The 23,863-nt window shown below is 41.5% G+C and overlaps 1 protein-coding gene across 1 annotated transcript in view; it reads left to right on the top strand.

Annotated features, from left to right (window-relative positions):
* Positions 1-23,863, top strand: part of ITGA9 (integrin subunit alpha 9) — a 244,396-nt gene that overhangs the window by 197,255 nt on the left and 23,278 nt on the right. Inside the window, exon 27 of the mRNA XM_042044551.1 lies at positions 7,006-7,125. Within this exon, the coding sequence (XP_041900485.1) occupies positions 7,006-7,125 (120 nt within the window). The remainder of the gene's footprint in view (positions 1-7,005; positions 7,126-23,863) is intronic.

Below are 23,863 nucleotides of genomic sequence, written 5' to 3'. Positions count from 1 at the left end.
CCCTCTCATTTTTTTGATACACTCAGCATTTTAAGGCACCAATTCTCTCCAGCTTACTTTTTTGATGCTTGGCTGGAGCTTTCTCCAGTAGCTTTGCAGCCTCCTTACCAGTGAATGATTTGATGTCTTATTGTTTTCATCATGTTAAGTTATTGTGGTGGTCAGCAGCTGGCCTGAAGGCCTCACAATAATAATTAATCCCATTTTATAACTCCCTGTTTTATAACTGAAGTAATTAAGATATAACTGAAATTATAGGAGTACCCTGACGGGTAGGTTATGCAATCTGACCAGTGTGGACTGTTGGAGAGCAGGCCCAGGCCGCTGGGGACACAAGCAGCTATTGGCTGGTTGGCTGGGTGGCAACTGGTTCAGCCCATAGGGTTCGACTGCACGGACCTTCAACTCTATATAAGTAAAGGAGGACTCAATGAAAGTGGGCTGTTGTGCTTGAACCCAATGTGTCTTGTCACTTGTCTGTCTACAAAACTGTGACATTAAGTTATTCATTTTATTGTTTTACCTTTCCATTTGCTACTAGAACATTCCTTTTATAGATTTTCTTGTCTTTACACTGCAGTCTGTCAGGTAGAAACATACACCTGGGTAAAGGAGTACAATACACAATAACAATAAAATACAGTTAATTTCCCAGGGATAGAGACAAGCAGGTTGCAAGGAAATCTCAGGTTTGTATTTTTTAAGACAACACTGCTTTTCTTAGTATATGTAAATAAATTAATATATATAAAAGGGATGTATATGCATATATGTTCAGACATATAGGAGAATGGTGTCTTTACTGCTTTAGTCCTCCCAAGCATAACAGTACTTGAATGGAAAAGTCAACCAGCAGTGCAGTGTGGTTTGAAAGACCAGAAATAATCTAGGTGATAATACAGAAATAAAACAGCATTTTTTTATAAGCCCATGCCTTCCATGGCACTGTGGCTCATGATGCAAATGCATAAAATTCATTTAATACACATAAACAAAAAGAAAAGAAAAATTTTCAATTTGTATTCTGAATAAGCTTTTGCTGAAGTATGTTTCTTTTCTTTCTGAGTACCAGTGCAGTAGCATGTATCTCTTCTGCAAAGGGCTTTGACAGAGTATTTACTTTCATAAATTCCTACTCTTATTGCTAATTCTTAACTTCTTGCCTACATGCTTTACTGAAATAAGGTGTTTCAAAACTTCTTAAAAAAAAAGTTCTGTTTCTTCTTAATTTGTTAACCAAGATATAGCTGTCGGGATATAGCAAGTGTTTGGCACAGGTAGAAGATGAGCTGGTAGGTGCTCTTGCATGCCTGGGTTTGACATTGCAAAAATCAGTGGCTGGGTGGAAATCTCAGTTATTTTCCAGAAGAGCAGTTACACTGTGTAAAACCTTATTGAGGTGTGAGCTACAAAAAGCTAAATGGCAAACTGCACTGTCTCCTGGGCTTCCCCTCTTTCAAATCCTGCATGTACAGTGCAAAATGCAAAAGAAAAATATGAATATAAAAATCCTCATATGTCATCAAGACAATGATGTTTTTCATGGTTTTTCCCTGGCATTTTATCAGTCTGAAAACAAACATCTAATCCACTCTGTATTTTGTAACTGTTGCATGTGCTTTCTGTGAACCAGCTGCTTCCCCTACTGGGATATTTTGACAACCCCACAGCCCTTATCTTCGGCATCAGTTACTCTTATCACTCCTGTCTTCTCTATAGGTCAGGGCTGTGGGAAGTGTGCTGAGCTGGGGGCTGCCTTGTGCTCCCCAACCTGTTAGCCACCCTGAAGAGTCTGTGCTGCTGGGGTGGAAAGGATAGGGAATTCAAGGTTTGCCCAAGAATGGCTTTCAGAGACTGCACAATGGCCAGTGGGTCAAGCAGCAGGTGGCAGATGGTGTGCTTCTGTTTAGTACCAATTACCCTCTGCTTGCTTCCCTGGCATCCTGCCACTGGCTGTATTGCCTTCTTTCTTATACTCCAGATATGCAACATACACTGACTGTCTGTTCAGTCTGATTTGATTTGGGTTTGGCTTGGGTTTTTTGTTGTTGGTACCTTCTTTACCAAAACTCATTGCACTTACTGTGTATTAATGCAGGCAGATTTTGAGGACTTAAGACAGCTAGGGATATTAACATGCACAACATCCCTGCTCCTCTCCAAACCACAAAGCCATGAATGTGTTTTTTTAATGAATGTGTGTTGATTCCAGACTGGTAGAAGAAACCAGATAGATAAGAAGCTGTTGCTCCACCCTGTTAGCTCAAGCTGTGACTGCAAAAGCTACAGCCAGGGTCTTCTAGGCAGTGTGCTTCAGACCTGAAATGTGAAGCTCTTGCTATGGAGATTATGTATGATTTCATCTCTGCAGCTATTTCTGGCTCTGTCTTTTGGCAGGATGAAGTACATAACAGTCTATTGTGCTGGAGATTGTGATATGTTAACATTTGCTCTCTGAGTAGTGAAGGCACCCACCTACTTTTGCATCCAGAGACAGCTTGAAAGGTCTCTTCAGTAAAGTTGGCAATACTTAAAATGTAAGGAGTTTGAGTTTCTGGAGTCAGAAAAGAAAATAACATTAATGTCTTGTTATCTAAGAAAAAGTCATCACACTATAAGATGGATGCTAACCTTAGCATCTATGAAAACTGGATTGCCACATCAGCTCATCCCTCCAATCTGCTTGGAAATACAAGTAAGGCAGAAGATCTATGTTTGATCTCTGTTTGGTGTTTCCCTTACACTGGCTGTGAGGGACAGTCTGCTGCTTAGAAAGCTCTCTGTTCAACAAAATATCTTTAAAAGTCTAACAAGGCTTTGTGCTAGTATCTGAAATGCTAAAATTATTCTTTTTCTTGGTTGAATAACTGGTCCATGTTAGAGAGCTGTTTTGAATCTTGTGATACTAGTTATCAGAATATGTTTGGATAATGCTAAATATGTAGAGCTGTAGTTCATGTTTATTTGCTATGTTTTCAAGTCTCGTTATCATGACACCAAAGCAAGGCCATTCATGGTCATCTTTGAAAGGTTGTGGTGATCAGGAGAGGTGCCTGAGAACTATCACCCTGGTCCTGAAAAAGAGCAAGGAGGACCGAGGGAACTATCAGCCAGTCAGCTTCATGTCAATCCCTGGAAAGATGATGGAGTACCTCATTCTGGAGGCCATCTCTATCCACATGGATGACAAGAAGGGGATCAGGAGTAGTCAGCATGGATTCACTAAAGGCAAATAATGCCTGACCAACCTGATGGCCTTCCATGATGAGACAACTACCTGGATGGATGAGGGGAGAGCAGTGTATTGCCTACCTCAACTTCAACAAGACTTTTGACACTGCCTCTCACAATATCCTCATAGGCAAAGTCAGGAAGCGTGGACTGGATTAATGGCCAGTAAGGTGGATTGAGAACTGGTTGAACAACAGATACCAGAGTGTTATAGTGGCACAACATCTAATCAGAGGCCTGTCACTAGTGGTGTCCACTAAGGTTAAGTACTGGGTCCAGTATTGTTTAACTTGTTCATCGGTGACTTGGGGGAAGGGGCAGCAAGTTCACTGATGACACAAAGCTGGGAGCAGTCGCCGATACCTCAGAGGGCTGTGAAGCCCTTCAAAAAGACCTCAAGTGTTTGGAGAGATGGGTAGAAAAGAAGGGTCTGAAGTTCAACAAAGGCAATTGCAGGGTCCTGTGCCTGGGGAAGAATAACCCCCTGCACCAGTACAGGCTGGGGGCCAAATTACTGGAAAGCAGCTCTGTGGAGAAGGACCTGTGGGGTCCTGGTGGACAACAAACTGTCCCTGAGCCAGCAGTGTGCCCTTGTGGTCAAGGTGGCCAATGATATCCTCAGGTACATTAAGAAAAGCATTGCCAGCACGTGGAGAGAGGTTGGTCCTGACCCTCTACTCAGCACTGGTGAGGCCACATCTGGAGTGCTGTGTCCAGTTCTGGGCTCTTCAGGACAAGAGTGATGTGGAGCTCCTGAAGCAGGTCCGGTGGAGGGCAACAGAGGTGATTAAGAGAACGGAACATCTTTCTTATGAGGAAAGGCCAAGAGAGTTGGGCCTGTTCAGTCTCAAGAAGAGATGAGTGAGGGGAGCCCTCATCATTGTATACAAATATCTGATGTCAAGAGGATGGAACCAGGCTCTTCTTGGTGCTGCCAAGCAATAGGGCAAGAGAAAACAGGAAGAGACTGATGCACAAGAAGTTCCAACTGAGTATCAGTACTGTGCAGGTGACCGAGCAATGGAACTGATTGACCAGAGTTTGTGGAGTCTCCCTCACTGGAGATATTCCAGAACTATCTGGATGCAATTCCGTGCAATGTGCTCTAGAATGACCCTGCTTGAGCAGGGAGGTTGGACCAGATGACCCACTGTGATCCCTTTCAACCTTACCCATTCTGTGATTCTGTGAAATGCCTGATAACATCTCATCAATAGAGAAAAGCAGTGCGTATAAATGGGCTATATTCAAATTCTTCCTCCAGAAAATCTGTGATCTTAATCAGTGTTAAATTAACTTGTGAAACTGAGATGAAGGATGTCTAAGTACTCCTTTATTGGAACACTGCGACAAAATATAGTGACCCCCTTTCTCTCATCTGTGCCTGTAATTTTAGTGGCTGTTTGCTAAGGCTACATATGCTTATGGAAACAGAGAAATGTTTGATAGGCTGTCCTTGTCCCATCTCCCACTCAAAGAAGAGCTGTTGCCTGCACTCACTCAGGATCCCCATGGTTTTCTCTGAGGCTTGGAAATCTGCACAGTTGGAGAACCTAAGACATGTCTGGCCCCTGTACCAGTGCTGCCGTCTCCTTCCTTTTGCAGCCTTTTCTTGAATGCCCACCTTCAAGATTCATAGAAGTTGCATGGTATTGCATTGCATTTGCTGTCTCATAAATTAAGCTGTTTGAACAGGGTTAGCAGTAAGTGAATGTATTTTATGGGTTTTTCATTGGCCTTTTATCTTGGGATTGCAAAATTCTATGTGACTTTAACTCGTGGATTTTCACCTACTTTCAACAGTTAATTTCTTTAAAAAACTGATTTAACAATTCATATCTACAAAATGGTTTTGGCATTTTTAAGCAAAGATGGTGAAAGTGGTTTGTGAAGGAGGGAGGAAAACCAGCTACCTTGTCTTGCAAAACAAAGCCAGATAAAGCAAAAGCATTACCTTTAAAAAAAAAGCCTGCTACCTCTCTGCATTGGCTGGATATTAAATTGCAAAATTTAACATAGAAATAGCCCTCACTAAGGAGAGCTGTTTTTGAGTTTTCCGCTGAGGAACTAGTTTTGACTGAAAAAAGAGACTGAAAATTCACATAGAATGTATTAATAATATAATTTGCTCCCATTGTCTTCTTGAGACAGATGGTGGGAAGGCTCTTTGTTGTCTGTATTTCCCTGTCATACATACTGTAGAAAAAGAGAGAACAGCTCCCAGCATTTCCAGAAGAACCCATGACTGCATGCGTCCTTGCCTCTTTCACACAATGTGTCTCGTAAAGCACAGCAGGGACGATTTGTATTTAATAGGGATGTATGAGTTGTCCAGTTTTTTGGGGGGAAAAAATAGTTAACAAGCTGTCTTAGTTTGAAAGACAAATATCTGCCAAGGAAGGTGGAAACATTCCTGGAATGGAAAGATGACCCCTCCCTCCAAATTATTGTGACTTCAAAAATTACAGGGCTTCCAGGCAAGAATATGGGAAAAGGAATAACAGTTCTTTACTAGAATATATATGTGTAACAAGACAGAACAAACAACAACAACGACGATAAAAAACTCCCCAATAACAGACTTTTGCCACCCGTTAAGCCATTTCCCCTTCGGTGTAGTTACGACCACATCAGCAGGGGGCGCTGTTGGCTCACGTTGAGGCAGAGAAGGTGCAGTACCTCCCCTGCAGCTTCAGGGGGCGCTCAGATGCAAGAGCAGGACCTCCCTGGTGGTGATGGCAGCTCAGAGGAGGGAGAGGGAAGAAGGATCGACTCCCCCAGGCACTTATGCAAGTGGTGATCCATCTTTAGTACCACTAATTGCATGCTGGGAAGGAAGGCAGGGCTTTATCACAATGTCACACTATCGTATAGAGAAGAGGTCCGGCGGGGGCAGCTTCAGCTTCAGGTGGCTCGCCACGCAGTGGCTCTGAGGAGGGGAGGGAAGGAACAACTCCCCCAGGCACCCACGTGGACTGTGCTGGTCTCTCTCGGTGCTGGCAGCTGGCGAAGTCTCAGTCAATGGAGCAGCCAGGACTCTCTTTCTCTCTTGCAAGCAACGGACTTACAAGCAGGTGGCAGGCAGAGCTCCATGGCAGTGTTGAAACCGCTGTGCAGGAGAGGTCCTAGGTGAAAAAAACCCCAGGAGGAAAAGGCTACTCCCACCCAGCTAAGAAACTCCAGACCCCTGTTCCCCTCCCCAAAACAATTTCAACGGCATATCAGGGTGCTTGGCTACTTCTTTTGTTCCTTAATCGCTGTCTATTTACCTAGAAAGCCACCCCCAGCATTTTCCTGACAACAAATGGGAAGAAATTCATTTGAGAAAACCTAACCCTCAGCACAAGTTCATCATGAATGTTTCATGTGAAGCATCAGGGGGTTTGGCAGGGCCAGAAGATGATGAGAAAGACAAGCCATGCAAGATGTCACGCCAGCCAATCTAAGGGATGGAGTTTTTCATGCAAAACTTTGTGCACATTTGATGGCCCAGTACCTGAACAAGCTCAGTGTTGGGGGTTGGCAGGGTAAGTGTTATGCTGGAGAGGAGGCTGATATTCTTTGGATCCAACACATGACTACTCAAAACTCCCTTGAAAGCTTTAAATTCTTTGGGAAAAATTGATGGAAAGCACTAAGTTAAGGCGGCATTCCCTATTTGACAGATGAAGTATGATCAGTGAGGCCACCATACCATGTGTTTAATAAGATAAGTACAAGAGAAGACAATACAACTTCCAATTATAAAAAAATCTTTTTCTAATTGCTTTGTAGGTGGTCTTTGAGGCTTTACACAATCTGGAGCCTCGTGGGTATGTTGTCGGATGGATCATTGCCATCAGTTTGTTGGTGGGAATTCTCATCTTCCTATTGCTGGCTGTGCTCTTATGGAAGGTAAGGTAACAGATGCAACATAATGCCAAAGCTAATCCCAGGGGAAAAAAGCTTAAATTTATCCTCGTATTTAACATCCATTTTCTTTAGGAACTGAATAATTGTCTATCCCATTACAGAAGTCATTAGTCAGCAAAACCAATTGCATATACAAGCTTTTGTGAGGGACTCATGATGTAGAGAAGAAGTGAAAAAGTGGGGGTTTTTAGAGCCTGGTTATTAGAAGTTGAAACCTCTGATAACCATTTCAGGACAATGGAAGGTCTCTCTTAGAAATCTACTGTTATATTACACTTAGATACTTCGCATTTCTATGTTCTTATGATGACTGAGGTTCACTGATTTCAGCAGAATTTCCTGAAAATCAGGCCAGCTTGCTTGACCAGCAAAGAGATTGGGTGCATGTCTAGCAAAAACTACTTGGTAGCTACTTTCCAAGAGGTAGATGCCCTTGGGAGAGGAGTATCCAGCAATAAATTCTTCAGATCCCTCAGACAAAGAGCTCCCGATCAGTAAAATGCCTTAATAGAGCAAGAAGCATCTCGACCTGTTAAAAGACAGCCTTCACACTGTCTCTGATAAGGCACAATTCTTTTACCCAGGGACTGTTATAGGGTAAAACTGGGCTGATGCTAACACTTGCCAGCAGCCATCTGGTGTGGTAAATATGAAGGGTAAGGAACTTCAAGTGTTTTCGTTTTTCATTTCCCTGTTACCAATCCATAAACTCAAAAGACCACAGTCAAGGTCAGGGACTGTCTTAGAGAGAACTAAATCTCAAATGCAGAATGGGAGCAAGTCCAGCATTATTTTGCTTCCCATGGCAGACATCCAGCAGCCTGACTTGCACTGTTTAGCAGCATGTGTGCTGCAGGCTCTCCTAGCTGGCTGTTCTGAGACTGGAGGTCACAGCCCCAATGTGCTGCAAAACGACATATTGCTGCAGGTTGTGAAGCTATAAAATGGATTTAGAAACCTAAAACTAGCCATGCAATTCTTATTTTAAATTATATAGATGTGTGTATAATTGGTTTATAGATTATACACTACATCATATAATATATAAATTTTATATGGGTTATAGATTTAAAGTATTTTTATAATCAGTTTTGAAGATTTTTAAGCACTGACTGGCCAGTTTCATTTGGAAAACAATGTCTGACCACAGTCTAGAATATCTCATAACTTCTGTTTCTCTGGCATTTGGGAAATACTTCTGCTTTCTGTGTCAGAAATAGTAAAAAAAAAAAAAAAAATCTGTGCAATTAAGACTGAAGAATAACCATGAGAATGGAAAAATGTGAGATTGGAAGAGGCCCAGGGTTTATGTCTCAATGACACACAGTTTTGATAAAGGAGTTACTGCTGCTGATACCTATATGACTGATTTCATATTACTCATTTCATATCATAAAAAGGCATAAGATGAACTGTTTGAAAATGTGCAAGATAAGAGAAATATCACCCTGTGAGTCTTCAGGTAAAACTTGCACAAGTTCAGTTCTTGGTCTCCACTGGAGTTAATACAGTCCTTTGCTTCCTGGGTTAATCTCAATACTTTGAGCTCTTTTAAATTTTATAGGGATCATTTGGTACATGTGAAGCAACTGCCATTTTGTTGCATGAAAGCTTTGAGAGAAATTCCAACTCACAGGAACAAATAGCTATAACTGGGGTTACATAGCTGTTTTTGCATGCATATGTGCTGAGGCAAAGGAAGTTGAGAGGCCTTGCCCAGAGTCAGAGATGACAGTCAGGCTTTGCCAGATGAGTTCCAGTACTTTATCCACAGATTTGCATGATTAATAAAGTATCCAGAAATTTAAGGTTTTGTTTTAGAGAAAAGTTATTAAAACTGTGTAGCTGCTATCAGCCAGTATTTTAATTTATCTTAGTTTGAAGCATAAATATATATAACTTATACTTTGCACTCCCTAGTTACTGTATTTATTAAAATTATGGCAGTATTAAAGTTGAGATAAAACTTATATGGGAAAGTTGCAGTCCTACAGAGGAATCTTGTCTGATTGTGAATATTTTTTAGACAAAATTGGCCAAGTACATCCTACAGTCATTCCTAAATTTTGTGTGTGAAGAAGTAAAAAAAAAAAAATCCCAACATTATATTAGAATTTAGTTTTTAAATGTGGAATGAAAGAACAGATTTTAATTAGATGGAGATTTGGATATTTTAGAACCGCCAGTGAGAACAAGAATTTACCCGACTTTTAGGACTAGATTACAAAATAAATCATATGTTTATTAACAAATTAATTAGAGCTAAACTGTGGTGCTGCAAGGCAGCTGTTTACACAGGAAAGAGTAGGAGCTGGAGCAAATTCATTGTAACAGAACTGAGCACTGGCCTTAGTGCAGAGTGTGCTGGCCACGTCTGTGTCTCAGCCCAATGTGGAAAGTACACTCTTGCTGTGTGCACGACTACACCACAAGTGGCGCAACACAATGGACAAATCCTCAAACATGCTGATGTTTTGCAAATGGAGTAAACAGTTCCTTAAAGTTGTAGAAGAATACTAGAATACATGTAAGTATTTCACATTACACACTGCTAGAATTAATAGCATTAGCAGGAGTGAGACTTCAGGGACATTCCAGCACAAAATTCTATTTTGAATCAGAATAAGTTTACTGTGCATCGTACTAAGAAGAGTATGGTAATTATTTTATTAATTATTTGTAGATCTAAAATTGCACAGTTTAGGGGGTTCATGTCAATGGAAGTGATGTTAAATGTTTGGTTGTTTCTCTTCAAATAAAAGCTTATTTATTCATGTGCAAGATCACAGCCATGTTTATACACACATAAAAAGCTTTTTAGCTTTGAGCTTGATCAGTTTTTAAGTGGCTTTGCTTCTCTGTTTATTTTCATATTTAATGTAGACGTTGTGCATCCTCTGGTTTAAGTGCATACAGATTCAGAGGGGGTGAGCAGCTTTTCCCTGCCTTCCACAAAATACCATGCATAAGGCACACTGGCAAGGATTCCCCCATTTTTGCCTATTTTGTTGGACAACCCAACTTGTGGCTTTTTGTATCTTGTTCATCTACTCTGGGTAACTTTGTATAGGCATCTGTGGGGACATCCTCTCATACTTGCCAAATTCTCTGCAGCATAGCTCACTCTCCACACTCATGCCTCACCTGTGGTTGTCTATGTGCAGGAGGAGCAGGAAGAGCAGGAGGAGCTCTCATGCTGTTGCCCACAGCAATACATTTTGCTTTTTTATGTGGAGATTGGCATATACCCCTTTGGTGGCCTCCAGATGCTTGTGGAAAATGGAGCAGAAGAGGAGGTTGTTTTTCTTCAGGCCAGCTACCCACATGCTAGACAGGCCTGTAGTTTCACAAGCGCTGGCAAAAATTCAGTAGGGAAAGGCAGCGATGGCTGGTTTATTTTGGTGAGTGCTGTCCTGCTTCCCTCAGGTGTCAGGACTGCAGCAGCAATATGTGAGGACAAAGTCTCCTTCAGGCATAGTGTATTTATGCACATGTAGACCAGGTATACACCTTGCAAATGCAAAACTGAAGCATGATATATTCTAACACAATAAATATTCTATTAATGATAGTAGTGCTTTACAATGTTTTGGATTGAAATTTCTACTTTGAACTGGCTTGAGTTGTGAAATGAATTATTTAATCCATATCATTTTAGATTAAGTGCACAGAAAAAAAAGTTATCAAAGAGGGAATGTGTAAGTGAGCACCAGGCTGGACATTTGGGGAGCTGAGTGATCCGTGGAGCCAGTTGTGGAAGTGATTTTCAAAAAAAGGTTTTATATTCATTTACATTCATTGCAGCAACATTATTTTCTTTCTCTGTGGTATATTTAACACAGGAAATGGACTTTTATCAAAATTTATTTATCTTGACATTAAGCATCTCTCTGAGCTGAGCCTGTCCCTGTGGTATCCAAGCTCTGACTTGTCTAGCATTGCTTTCTGGATTCCTGGGTCAAAGAATTTATCTCTAGGTGTCCCTTATGTAATAAGAACCTCTTCTTTGTGGGTTTTTGAGAGGATTGTAGAGAGGAGGGCAAGGAGAGTAATACCCACATACGTTGTTTTTTGACTAGCCAGAGGGTAGGTACCTGCTCTTCAGTGTTAGCTACACAGTACAGTTTTGCCTTTTGTCTTAAAATGAGGGTTTGAAGACTTTTTTTTTAGTTTTTAGGAGAAATAACTTGTGACTGCACAAGTGTCTTTGAAAGAACACTTGTATTCCCCTACACGGAGTAGTTGCCATTGCCTCACATATTGTTTCAGCATTCAGAAGATATCTGAAGCTAACCAAGGCTAAAGCTAACTTGAAATTCATCTATGTACAAAACCAAAAAAGCTTTTCCCTTTTTGAAAGGAGACGCTTTCTCTTACCTAGGGCCTCAAACATTAAGTATTTTTAAATGGGCCAAAACATACAGCTCATCATGTTCCAGTGAAAGAAAAAAAATACTCGTAAACTCTGCACCTAATCTTTGCCAGTGGTTGCTGTGTATACTGTGTTACAAGCCCCAAACCATTTTCTCTCCCTTTCATTTACAGCTCAGGTGGCAGTGCGTAACTACTGTTTCCTGAGCAGTCATCATACCAACCCCCTTTCCTGGTGGCCAGGTTTTGGAGTAGTAGCTCTGCAATGAAATAAAAGTGATTTTAAAAAATACCACATAAACAAAACACCACCACACTTTCCTCCCGAGGTGTGTATGGAAATACAGTTACAGCACAAAACCTCTTCGGGTTTCAGTGTAGGGGAGTAGTGTGGCTGTTATACATACATGCACAGACACACACATGCATATATATACATAATCATAGAATCAAGGTTGAAGAAGACCTCCAAGATCATTGAGTCCAACCTTTGACCAATCACTACCTTGTCAACTAGACCAATGGCACCAAGTGCCACATCCAGTCGTTTCTTCAACACTACCAGAGATAGTGACTCTACCACTTCCCTGAGCAGCCCATTCCAGTGCTTAACCACTGTTTCAGTATCCAACCAAAACCTCCCCTGGCACAGCTTGAGGCCTTTTCCTCTCATCCTGTCACTAGCTGCCTGAGAGAAGTAGCTGACTCCCATCTGCTACAGCCTACTTTCAGGTAGTAGTAGAGATCAGTGAGGTCTCCCCGACCCTTCTTTTTTCCAGGCTGAACAACCTTAGCTCCATCAGCTACTCATTTTATTATTTATTCCTGTCTTGGTTTTGAAAGACAGGTGTCTGCTAAGGAAGGCAGAAGCCTCCCTTGAAGTGGCAGATGTAACCCCTTTCCCTCTGAGTTATTATAATTTTGAAATCAAGGGCCTTTAGGAAAAGATGTGGGAAATAGGAATAACAGTTCTTTACTATTATATATATAACCAGTCAAACAAACAACAATAACTATGGCAGTAACAGCAAACACAAACCCAGTGCCAGCCTTCTCAGCTGTCAGGCCCTTTCCCCTCGGGTGCAGTTCTACTGGCAGCCGGCAGTGCGATGGTCCCCCCGCGGCTGCAGGGGGCGCTCCGGAGCGAGCTCGGGGAGCACGCGGCACCGGTGCCCTGGGATCCCAGGGAAGGATGGAACAAGGGCTTCACAAACCCCCTGGGCAGCTGGCCCCGGTGTTCGGCCGGACTCTCAGGAACAGCAGGCTGGAGTGGCAGGGACGAGCACAAATCCCGGGTGGCAGACGAGATGTATCCAAATGGGGAACCCCCCCGGAGGTCAGGCAGGCAGGGCGAGCACGGCTACAGCGTAGCGAAGGCTCAAAGCAGCAGCGGGACAGGGCAGCCACAGCCTGGCCTCCAGCAGGGCAGGGAAAGCGGCTTTGGGATCCCGGCGTTGTTTCCAGCAGAAAGAAAAACAGCCAAAAAAAGAACCAGCAGCTCCTTTCTCTGCAGCTTCTCTCTCCGAACGCCAAGAGCGAACTGACCCCACACCCAGGTGAAACAAAGGAGTACCCAGGCCCACCCCACCCCCAATGGGCAGCTCTTTTGTCTTTCTGAAGTACAGCCATTTGTCCCCTAGCAACATGCATATGGGAAAAAATTCCTTTAACAGGAAAAAAACTAGGACTAAACTAAAACCCCAACAATTCCATAGACCCTTCATCAGTTTAATTGTCCCTTCTCATGACTTGTGTCAGCATCTCAATGTCTTGAACTGAATAGCTCAAAACTGGACACAGTACTTGAGGTGCAGCCTCACCAGTGTTGAGTACAGGGTCACTGCCCTGGTCCTGCTGGCCACACTATTGCTCATACAGGCCAGGATGCCATTGGCCTTATTGGCCACATGGGCACACTGCTGGCTCATGTTCAGCCAGCTGTTGACCAGAACCCCCAGGTCCTTTCCCGCTGGGCAGCTTTCCAGTCACTCTGTCCCCATCTTGTGCATGGGGTTGTTGTGACCAAAGTATACACTTATATATGTGTACATATCCATATCCATTTCCTGTCTCTAACTCTGTCTCTCTCTTCCCCCTACTCTATTTATAAATATCATCTGTCCAGTAAGAGTACATTTTAATTTTAAAAAAGTCCCCCAGCTGGTTGTAATAGCTATGTAACTTCGAACATTGTTTTTAGAGGTGAGGACAGAGTAACCTATTAAAACTGAGTGGCATTTCATATCTTTGGTGAAAGTAGTTTTGTCTATTCAGAGTTCACATGCTTCTTCCTTTCTGTACATATAATTCCAAGATTAAACCATTATGTACTATGCTGAAGCCAAAAATTAAGGATCATAATTGTTGTTCAGATGAACAAGGCAGTCAGCTCAACTTGCTGTGAGAGTACTTACTAGGCACTACTGATGGGAAGGGTGTATTTCACAACTGCGCTAGTTTGAAAGCAAACCAGCGGAGGAATTGACTCCACACAAATATTTTGTGAGAGATTCCAAGTCAGAACTGCAATTTAATAGGAAAATTACAATAAAGGCAGTAATACAGAAACACTGGCTTAAACTTACAGAGTCAGAATACGAGCTGATACCCTGTTGGTCAGGGTGGTGGTAGCAGTCCAATTAAACAGTGATAGCAGTCCTGCTGGAGTGATTGATGTGGTCTTGTCAAAGCGGTGATCCTGCAGAAAAGGCCTGGTCCTTCTCTGGAAGTCCAGTGGTGGTTATCGAGAGCTCCTGCCCTCTGGGAATCCAGTGGCGGTCCTCTCGTGGTATTCCAAGCCTCAGATTATATACAGGTAGGCATGTTCAGTTCCTCCCCCAGGGTGGGGCATCTCACAATGGGATAGTGTAATTCTGTGAGTGATGCTGGGAGACATTGATGGCCCATTAGTGGAGATGCCCCCCTCCCAGGGTGGCTGCTGCTTCCCCAGAGGGAGTTACCACGGCTGAGTCATGGAGAAGATAAAGAACACTGCTCCACCCATTTTAACAGCTTATGTAGATGGTAGTAGAATATGTACTTTTAGTTACATTTTACATTGTAACCCAAGAGAACAGCTCACAAAGGTCTTCCCCACAGAGATGTAGATGGATGCACCAGTTGCCTCGGAACTTACGAAGTCTATATTTCTTCTAATTTCTTTTGGTTTTTTTCTTCATCATCCTCTCTCCTTAATTTAAAACCATGTCAACAATATCTTTTCAAACTTCCTTCCAAGTTCCTGCCCCACTTTTACCTCTAATTTTTCAGGTTGTCTCATTCACAAAAATATGATCCCTATGTATAGGAACCTAATAGCCCATACCTGTCCTGTCCATTCATAAAAACTGTGACTTTATTTGGGTTCTCTGAAATTCCTCTTTCTGGAGTCCTCGAAGCATTGCATTCTCTACAGTTTTTCTGATAAACTTTTCAATTTTATTGCTTTTGCTACCCATTTATCTAGTTGCTTTAAGTAACTTGCTATCTCACATGTAGGCTTCTCAGGGTACTACTTTTTTGATATAGACTCTAGGTTCAGTAGACCTAGAATAAGTTTTTTTCAATATTATCCTGTTACAAGTATTAAAAGTGCAGTCAGGTGATAATTAACTTCTGTGATTCAAGAGCAAACCCATATTATCTCCCAAACATGGATAGATCTTAATTTTGCATAGTATCTACAAAACCCTCAGGAGGAAATGGGACAATGGAAGTGGTTGTCTGTCTATAGAAATAATGAAGTTTTCACCAGGCAGAAGTTGAGAGGATCACCTGAAATGTGCTTATTTTCTTAAGGGACAATCAAAACTTCTTTTATCGTTTCCTTTTCCTGAACCAAAGCAAGCACCACAAAATGTTTGTAGACCCTTGGCTTCCTGAGACCAAAAGGGTTTGTATTCTTGCCACAGTGACTCAAACTTTGGGTTTTCTACAGTACATTACTCTGATGATTTGCTGTGCTTTTTGAATTCTGACTGGATGTTGCAGGAAGATTGAGTTTGGTCATCTTTTATTTGTTCTTACACAATTAAATGGTTAATGCTGCTATTGTAGCCAAAATACTGCCTTCACCAGTGAGCTTGCTGGCTGCCATGTAATATTTGTTCACTACCCTCAAGAGAAAGATTGGCAACATTTCAGTTGTGGTATGTGTCCAGTACTTGTAAAATGCCTTTGTTATCTTTCTTGATAAAATGAGCTATGTAAATGTGCAACAATAATGTTGTGACTGAGTGTTCTCTGTGGTCTCAGTGTCCTCCAAATGAGAGCTGTGCATGCCAGAGTACTTTGAGAACATCACAGCCATTGCAGCTGTGTTGCTCTTATCCTGGCACCATGCAAACAAATGTAATCCACTGGCAAGAGAGAGGTAGGGTTGCGATTCAGAATGTCTTTCAGAAAAGAGGAAAGATAGCCATCATTTTCAGAAGTCTAAACCAGAAGAAGAATGCATGTGTAGACTGAAAAATTGCAAATAAGTACCAAGGTTTCCCACTACCAGAACACAACGTGTACTTATTGGTAGTCATTAGCATCTCTCAGACCCAAATGCCAATAACAGAGCAAATGTAATTTGCCTAGTCTGAATTCTATCTTTAGGCTTGGTGTCACAGTGGGAAATCCTGTATTATAACTTATATCAGCCATAGCCATTTCCTTCTGGTTTGGCTAACCCATGAAAGTGACTTATTCTGATAATTGTGAACATGGTTGTCTTGGTTTGAGACGAATTTGGAGGAAAAACATCCGAAATGAACGTCCCTCTGTTAAAAGGCAGATTTCAACAGCCCCTCCCCCACCAGGTTCAGAAAGAAATTTCTCGGACGAAAGTGAAAAAAACCTATTTATTTAACAAACAAAGTCCATGCAGGCATGGAAAAAAGAATGATGTTAAATAATAAAACCTCTTGCTGTGGAGAAGAAACCTGGGTAGATTCAAAGTCCTTGTGGGTGTGGCTCTCTCCTCTCTGGAGCTGGGGTTCAGCATGGGCCCCTCCGGGCCATGGTGTACGGCCTCCTGGTGACTGTTCTTGCTGAACAGTCCAGAAGAAAAGAAGAAGAAGCCAAAGTCCCAGGAAACTCCTTGCTTTAGATAATGAACAAGAAGCTAGCTAAAAAGCAAAGGAGTTTAACTCTCCGTCTCTCCCCTGAGAAAAGAGAGCCGAAAGCTGGCTAAAAGCAGGAAGGTGCTTTCCTCCGCTCCACCGCAAGAACGCAGGGGAGTGTATATCTGTGTCCTTGAACACAAAACTGCTCAGCTCTATTTTTTTCCCTTTCTCTTGGACCCAGCTTTAAGACACGGAAAGGCACAGGATTCATGTCTGGCATAGAGCAGGCGATAGGGGATACAGCATGATAAAGTCACCCCAAGACAATGTGTTCTGGGTTGCAGTGTATTCTATTACCATCCTCATGAGCTGTTGAAACCAGGTGGGGCAGTGTTTCCTTGCCTCCTCCCTCTGGACTATCTTCTGTTAATGAGCCCATCAATGCCTTGCCTCATGACTAATCATCCCATTGTGAGATGCTTCACTCAGAGGGAGGAACCAAGCATTCCATCCTGGATATAATCTGAAATTCCAAACACCACAGAAACCCTTTTCCACTGGATTTCCAGAGGACAAGAGCTACACAGCCACCACTGGACCTTCCAAGGAAGAGCAGACCCTTCTACAGGATCATTGCTTCAACAGAACCACATCCACCACTTTAGGAGGACTGCAGCCACCATTTTATTGGACTGCTACTGCCACCCTGACTAACAGGGTGTCAGGTTGTATCCTGACTGTCAGTTTGAACCAGTGTCTTCTGCCTTTTTTAAAAATTTCCCTATTAAATTGTTATTCTGACTTGGTGCCTCCCACTGGTTTGTTTTCAAACTAGTACACAATGGTACAACTTTCATTCAAATATTTCTGACAGATCAAATATATCAAAGTATGATTGTAAAGTTGCTTTTTATTGAAACCAGGAAATGGTCTTTAGTATTTAGTCTCTGGTTTTCAAACAAAGCAAAAAATATTCCACTAGTGTTTCTTTCCTTTCTTTGGAGAGGAAATGGAACATATGGATTGAGATATGTCTTGAATTAATTGTGTTTACAGCAATGATATCCTTAGTTACTGTCCTATTCCCTGTTGAGATTTTAGAAGACAGTTTTATCTAGACGTATCTGCAGTAGACATTGTGTTCCTTCTCACTTTTGAGAGTGATAATCAGAGATGAGCTTTTGTTGATGGCTGTGTTCATTCTACAACTTCTTAAAAAATAAACTATATAGTAAAATTTTGCAATAGGTAAAAATTTTAAAACTATTTGGAAGTGTTTGTAAGTTTAAATGTTGGCCAATTCTCTTTTTAATTACACTTGTAAGTATACTTGTAACATCTGTCTTGCAAGATACTGTACATAGTTACTATCCTGTGAGATGCAAGAAATTTGTGCTTTCATTGAACTCAGATTACCCTAACTCAGCACTGAAAGATCTTTTTAAGTCCAGTCATTGGAATTCTCTTCATTTTTGAAGCACTGATATTGTAGCAGGTTGAGTTCAAAACCGGGCAGAAACACTAATTAAAGTAGTGGTTTTGGTTCAAAATATTCATTACTTACTTATTTTCCTTCTGTGAGATAAGAATTAGGAGAAAAGCAAAGCAGGCACAAACCTTAAACAGTTGCAGTACAATGAAAGAGTTTTATTACTAAGAGAATTAAAAGTAAAGAAAAAATAACAAAAAAAAAATTAAAGCAAATCTCCCCCTGCCCCCCTTCCAGCACTTCTCTCCTTTTACCCAGCTCACACAAGGATAACAGAACATGGGATGTTAGTCAGTGTTCCAGTTCTTGAAAAGTCTCTCTCTTATGCTTAAGGAAAAAAGGGTTTTTCTTCAGTTGCACGTGGTTCCCAAACTGCCACTAACAGCAGACCCGCCCGGAAACAAACAATCTGCTGTGTGTAGAACATCTCTCCCATGAAAAATCTCACAGTTCCTTCACACTGCAAAACATGGGCCATCACATGGGGTTATTCATCTTTTTAAGGATAAGTTATTTTGGCCTGCACACGAAGGCTTTTCTTCGCCACAAGTCTCTAACAGCCTCTTACTACTTCTATATAGCGTGGCATAGGCACTCTTCACAATCTTCACAGGCCACATGAGGATTCTCCATCCCCCCATGTTCTTCAAATGGATTAAAGAGACAAACAGTTTGTGGTATTACAGTTTCTTACCACAGCATGCAAGAAGGTTTTTTAAGCTACGCGCCAGAATTGCGGCACCGCCCTCTTTTCTCCCGTCGCCATGCTCAGCTCTGTCCCACGTGACTCACTTCTCTTTCTCTCTGACTCTGACGCTGCCGTGTTGAAGGGTGTTCTTGTTCAGGCTTTACGGTGGAGAAAGCCTCGCTCCCTTTGTGCTGCTGGCTGCATGGTGTCCTCTTCAGTTCAGCACGAAGTGTGCTGGCTGCAGACAGGAGGCTCTGCCAGCTCCCGTTGGCTCCGCCGGCTCCGCATGGAGAGGAGAGGGACCCGCCTGTCCCCAGGAGCCGCGCTGGATGGGTTTAGCTGTGAGCAGTCCATGGCTGGTTTTAGCTGCCTGCGGCTCTGGGATAGTCCCTCCCCAAGCGACCCAGGGTCCGTGCCACAGTGTTGGGAAAGGGGGAAAGGGGCAGTGGCCCCGGCCCGGCCCGGTGGGGCCGGGAGGCTCGGAGCTCCCCCCCCCCCCACCTTCCAGCAGGCGAGCTCCGACAAAAAGGGCCAGTCCCGCCTTTCCGTGCGGTTTAAATATGTAAATTGTGAGAAGCGTCATTGGTCTCAAAGACTGTCCATCAACTCAGGGTCAACCCAATACAACTGTAAATAGTAAGACCTTAACAAAAGTTATTATGTATGCACAAATGAATCACAGCCTAGATGAATGAGTCTTGTCTGATGCATCCTAGATGGTACCTACATGATAAAGATATTCCAAAGGTAAATAACAGAACTAACAACTCTACTCACCACATTACTAAGTAGCTCCGTTGAAGCCAACTTAACAGCTCCTGGGAGAAAAGTTGCACAAGAATTGGTTAGAGGAACAAACTGTTAATGAGTGGGTGACACTCTAGCATCAGTGACAATGGCAAGGCATGTTGTATTAAAAAAACTAATGTATTAAATTAGGTTGTCTGTACTGGTGTCCCTCTCTATGTGCAGTTAACTGTTTCGCATACCTAAATGCATCTTTTCCATGCATGCTGCTAGTCTGAATTGTGCATCTACTTCGAGATACCTAGCCTTAGTGACTGTTTTTTGATATTTAGCCTTTCAGATAGGTATAGAGCATTTGGTTAAAATAATAGTTTATTTAATTATACCTTTAGGTAAATTTATGAATGCTCTTATCAGAAAAAGAATTTTATCTTATTATTCAAAATTACAAAGTAACTGCCCAATAAAATGTGTGTTTAAAAACTATGCACGTTTTAGTATGAAAAAAATTTACTTCTAAAATCTGTGAAGGACTACAGATCTTCTCCCAACATACCAGCAGTAATATCTCAAGAGAACTTAGCCAGATTAGATTAAAGTAAGTTAACAGTTAAGTGCTATTTTGTGTACATTGCTAATTCTTTTGTGCCATAGCAATGTCTATCAGTTGCAATACTTCGGGATCAGATACAGATGGTAGGTATCAAATTCTTCCATAGTAGCTAAACAAAATGTTTGTAGCGGAGAACTTACCTTTAAGCAAGCTGCTGAACTTATCTTTGCCTCAGTTCCCCAGCTGTATAAGCATATATGACATTGTGTATATGCAGAAAGTGTGTATTATATATGTGTGTACAGCCACTTGTGGAATGGCAGTGTTTGAATCACATGTATTTATTTTCTTGTACTTGTTTCATTGAGTAAATGAGGACCTACATTACAAGAAAGTTAAGGGATTTGCCCCTCAAAAAATCAGTGAAAGACTGAACAGAGCCAGACCTCCTGAGTCCTCATGAGCTTACTTTAGTCACACTATCATCCTTCCTCCTAAATGCACATTTTCTCCTTTAACTATAGACAAGACACATGGCTCCTCTCCAAACATGCCTTTTCCTCACATGGTGACCCAGGATTCAGAGTTTGACAGTTCTTGGTGGAAAAGCTGATACAAATATCTGTTCGTGACCCCTATGTACTGTGGCAAGCATCCCTTAATTGGGATAAAGGACACACTGCATCCTCTTGAAACTGATGGCTTGCCAAATTATCCAGTGATGCCTTTTCTTGGTCTTAAAATCAAGAGTTAAACATGGTTAGAAGGGAAAGAGAGATTTTACCTTGGTATTTATTTTAAGGATCCTTAGGTGCTCTACGTCCAGGTAGAATGCACCGAAATGCACACCACAACGCACACCCCCAAAAGATCTGGTATAACATTATAGGTCTTACTAATTACCATATCTATCAAAAATTCTTCAATGAGAGGTTTGAATGAGCCACCCCCTCCCCCCCCCCCCCGCCCCAAGGAACCTCCTGGATGGTTCTATCTTAGTTTACAAAATGTGTTCTGGAGAGGACCTTGGTGTCTGGGGCACATTATCCTCTACCTACGAAGCTTCTAAAATATTTAGTCTTAGCTGACAAACAAGTCTAAGAATGTAGGCAAAAAGCACTAAGAATACAGAAGTTGTAAAAAGGTATAATGGGTATAAAAGAAAAGGCAAGAAATCATCATAGCATCACAGGGCCATGCAAACCCAAGTGCAAAGTGTTTTTACCTGCCTTCTTGGTGGTAGTAAAAAGAGATACACTTAATAACCAGTGATTGATCTCTGCATCGGGAAATACTCCACACTTCTAGTCTCAACAGCACTGCTTTTCAGATATTGGGCGTGTTGTTCCTCTGCTGACTGGTGGCATCTTAAGGGGGTGAGGTTCCTGGCCCTGCTTTAACCCATGTATTTTTCTAGGTGTGGCACTGTTTATGTGAAGGGAGAAGTGCTCAAGTAGCACGCACCCAAAAAAGGTGAGATGCGTAAGTTAATTGTGAATGGCTTGGGACATCCACCCAGATTAGCAATGTGGCAGTAAAAGATTCATTACATAAATACAGACTGTTCATCAGGTATGACTGAACAGTGCTTATAGTAGATAAAGAAATTGTATACCAGAGAAAAGACAGCTTGTGACTAAGGCACTAAATCCAAAGTATGTTGTCAAAGCCTAATTCAATAGGAGATTTCTTCAGTGGTTCTTACGTTTTATTTCTTACCCCTTTGTCAGTACTTACTTTGCTCTCTTTTCTTTTTACTTGTTGGCTTGCACTGTGGTCAGTAACCTTGTCAACAGAGTAATATTGTTAAAAATCAGTATTTCTTGTGTGCAGTTTAACACCCACTACGCACTAGAGAAACTTAATTGAAAACTAAGAAGTGGCAAAACTCTCTGATACAGTTTTGAATTTTGTTTGAATATTGTTGTTCACAAACCTCTATTCCTAACTCAGTTATAGTCTTGAAACACTATTGTAATTAAGACATAATGTTGTTTTTACAACAGTATGTGACTGTTAATTTTTTCTTGTTTCTTAACTACTTATATTAATGGGAAAAAGACTTTAAAAAATGCAAAACATAACCATTCTTCTACAATCCACATTTAAGGTATTTCTCTTTTTATTTGATTGGGAGAATAAACTTTGTTGGGCATGATAAAACTTTAGAAATTTACCTAACAGTGAGTAAAATAAAAGCAGAGATATTGCTTGCCCTCTGATCAGCTTTGTTTTTTCCCAACTGCAAATTAAATTTTATTTTGTAATCTTATCACTCTTCAAACATATTTATAATTCATACCCTAGAAAGATAGCCAGAGGCCCATACTTCAGGATGTGTTGGGTAAGAGCTTATACTTTTGGAGTTTAGGAAAATACAAGTCTAGTAATTCAGCCTTTGGATATGCAGAAAGTAGCAGAGGAAAAAAAAAAGATAATTTACTCTGATGATAATTCAACAGTTTGAAGTAATTTTTGACGGAAGTTTTCCATTTTTGTGGGTGCTTGAAGAACGCTATTCTATGTGAGTGTTGTTAGATATGCTTTTTCTGGGATTGAAGGGATTTAAATCTGGCATGGCAGTTAAAGGGAGTTGTGTATGCTGAAGTCTTTAAATACCCATGTCTGAATACAGGACTTGGCAGAGCCGTCTTTTATGGCAAGAAATAACTTCACAATAACAGGTGTAATTTCCCATCTCAGAATAACACAGCTGTATTGTTCAATATTGTCAGAAACATGCTTTCTGCTCAGTATATACTGTAGGTGGCAGTAAGGTTATGCTACAAAAGAGTACATGGGCTGGAATAACTAAATTTAAAAATGTGTGTAAAAACCTATGGATGGTTTCAGGTTTTGAAGTAACAAACAATAACCAGTCCTTTCTGGAGGTGCTTCAAGAAGTATTAGAGCTGCTATAAGTAGGTGGCTTAGATTCAAAACCTGAAACCATCCATGGGTTTTACACACATCCTTTAATTTAGTTATTCTAGCCCATCTATCCTTTTCTCATTTCGTGCATTATCTTTAGTGGATGATGCCTCCTTTTCCTTTATAACCCATCAGCTTCCCATAGTGATCTCTCTTTGCCTCCTGTAAATGCACTCTTCTGTGGCTCTTCTTATGAATGTCTTCCACAGGCAGAAGTTTACTGATCAGAGCTTTGCTTGGATGGGGATGTGTGAACTCATAGACTGCCTGATGGGGTCATAGTTCTGGAGCTGAGTATTTCTTTGCTCTATACATACGCCTGTATGTGTGCACACAAATATATGTCTGTACATACGGAAAGCAGAAGTGGGGAGAAATTAACAGTATTAGAGACTCATTGCCCATGAAACAAGTGTTAACAACCATTGCCCTACTGTAAACACCCATTCTACAAATTAGATCATGGCAATACTCCTTTTAAAGATTAGGATCTCTCCTCTTCCTGGCTTGAAGTTCAGGACTGAATCCCAGCAGTGCTGTCCTCACTGGGTTTTCTCAGTTCTCTTAATGGCTTTGCATTAACCATGGAAAAGGGACCTGGTGTTGCTTCAGCCCCAGTGATAAAAGAGCCTGTACAAATTCAACCCTATGTTGTATCAAATCTCCTGCTTTGGTCCAATTGTCTGCCTCCTTATTACCCATCACTGTATGTTAAATTCACTTGTTCTCTCCAGTCCTCCCCATATGGTGAACACTGCTGTCCTTCTTGAATGAAATGAGTTAATTGTAAGGAGATGGATATGTGGGTTGTGTGGTCTTATGTGAGACAATAACTATGTTGTGATTTCTTCATGGTGATTACAAAAAAATCTCTTTCTGGTGATGGTAGG

This window comes from Corvus kubaryi, unplaced genomic scaffold (assembly GCF_017639235.1).
Source record: "Corvus kubaryi isolate FWS band 111438036 unplaced genomic scaffold, C.kubaryi_AGA036_p1.0 37398, whole genome shotgun sequence".
NCBI lineage: Eukaryota > Metazoa > Chordata > Aves > Passeriformes > Corvidae > Corvus > Corvus kubaryi.
This window is presented reverse-complemented; position numbering and strand designations above follow the sequence as displayed.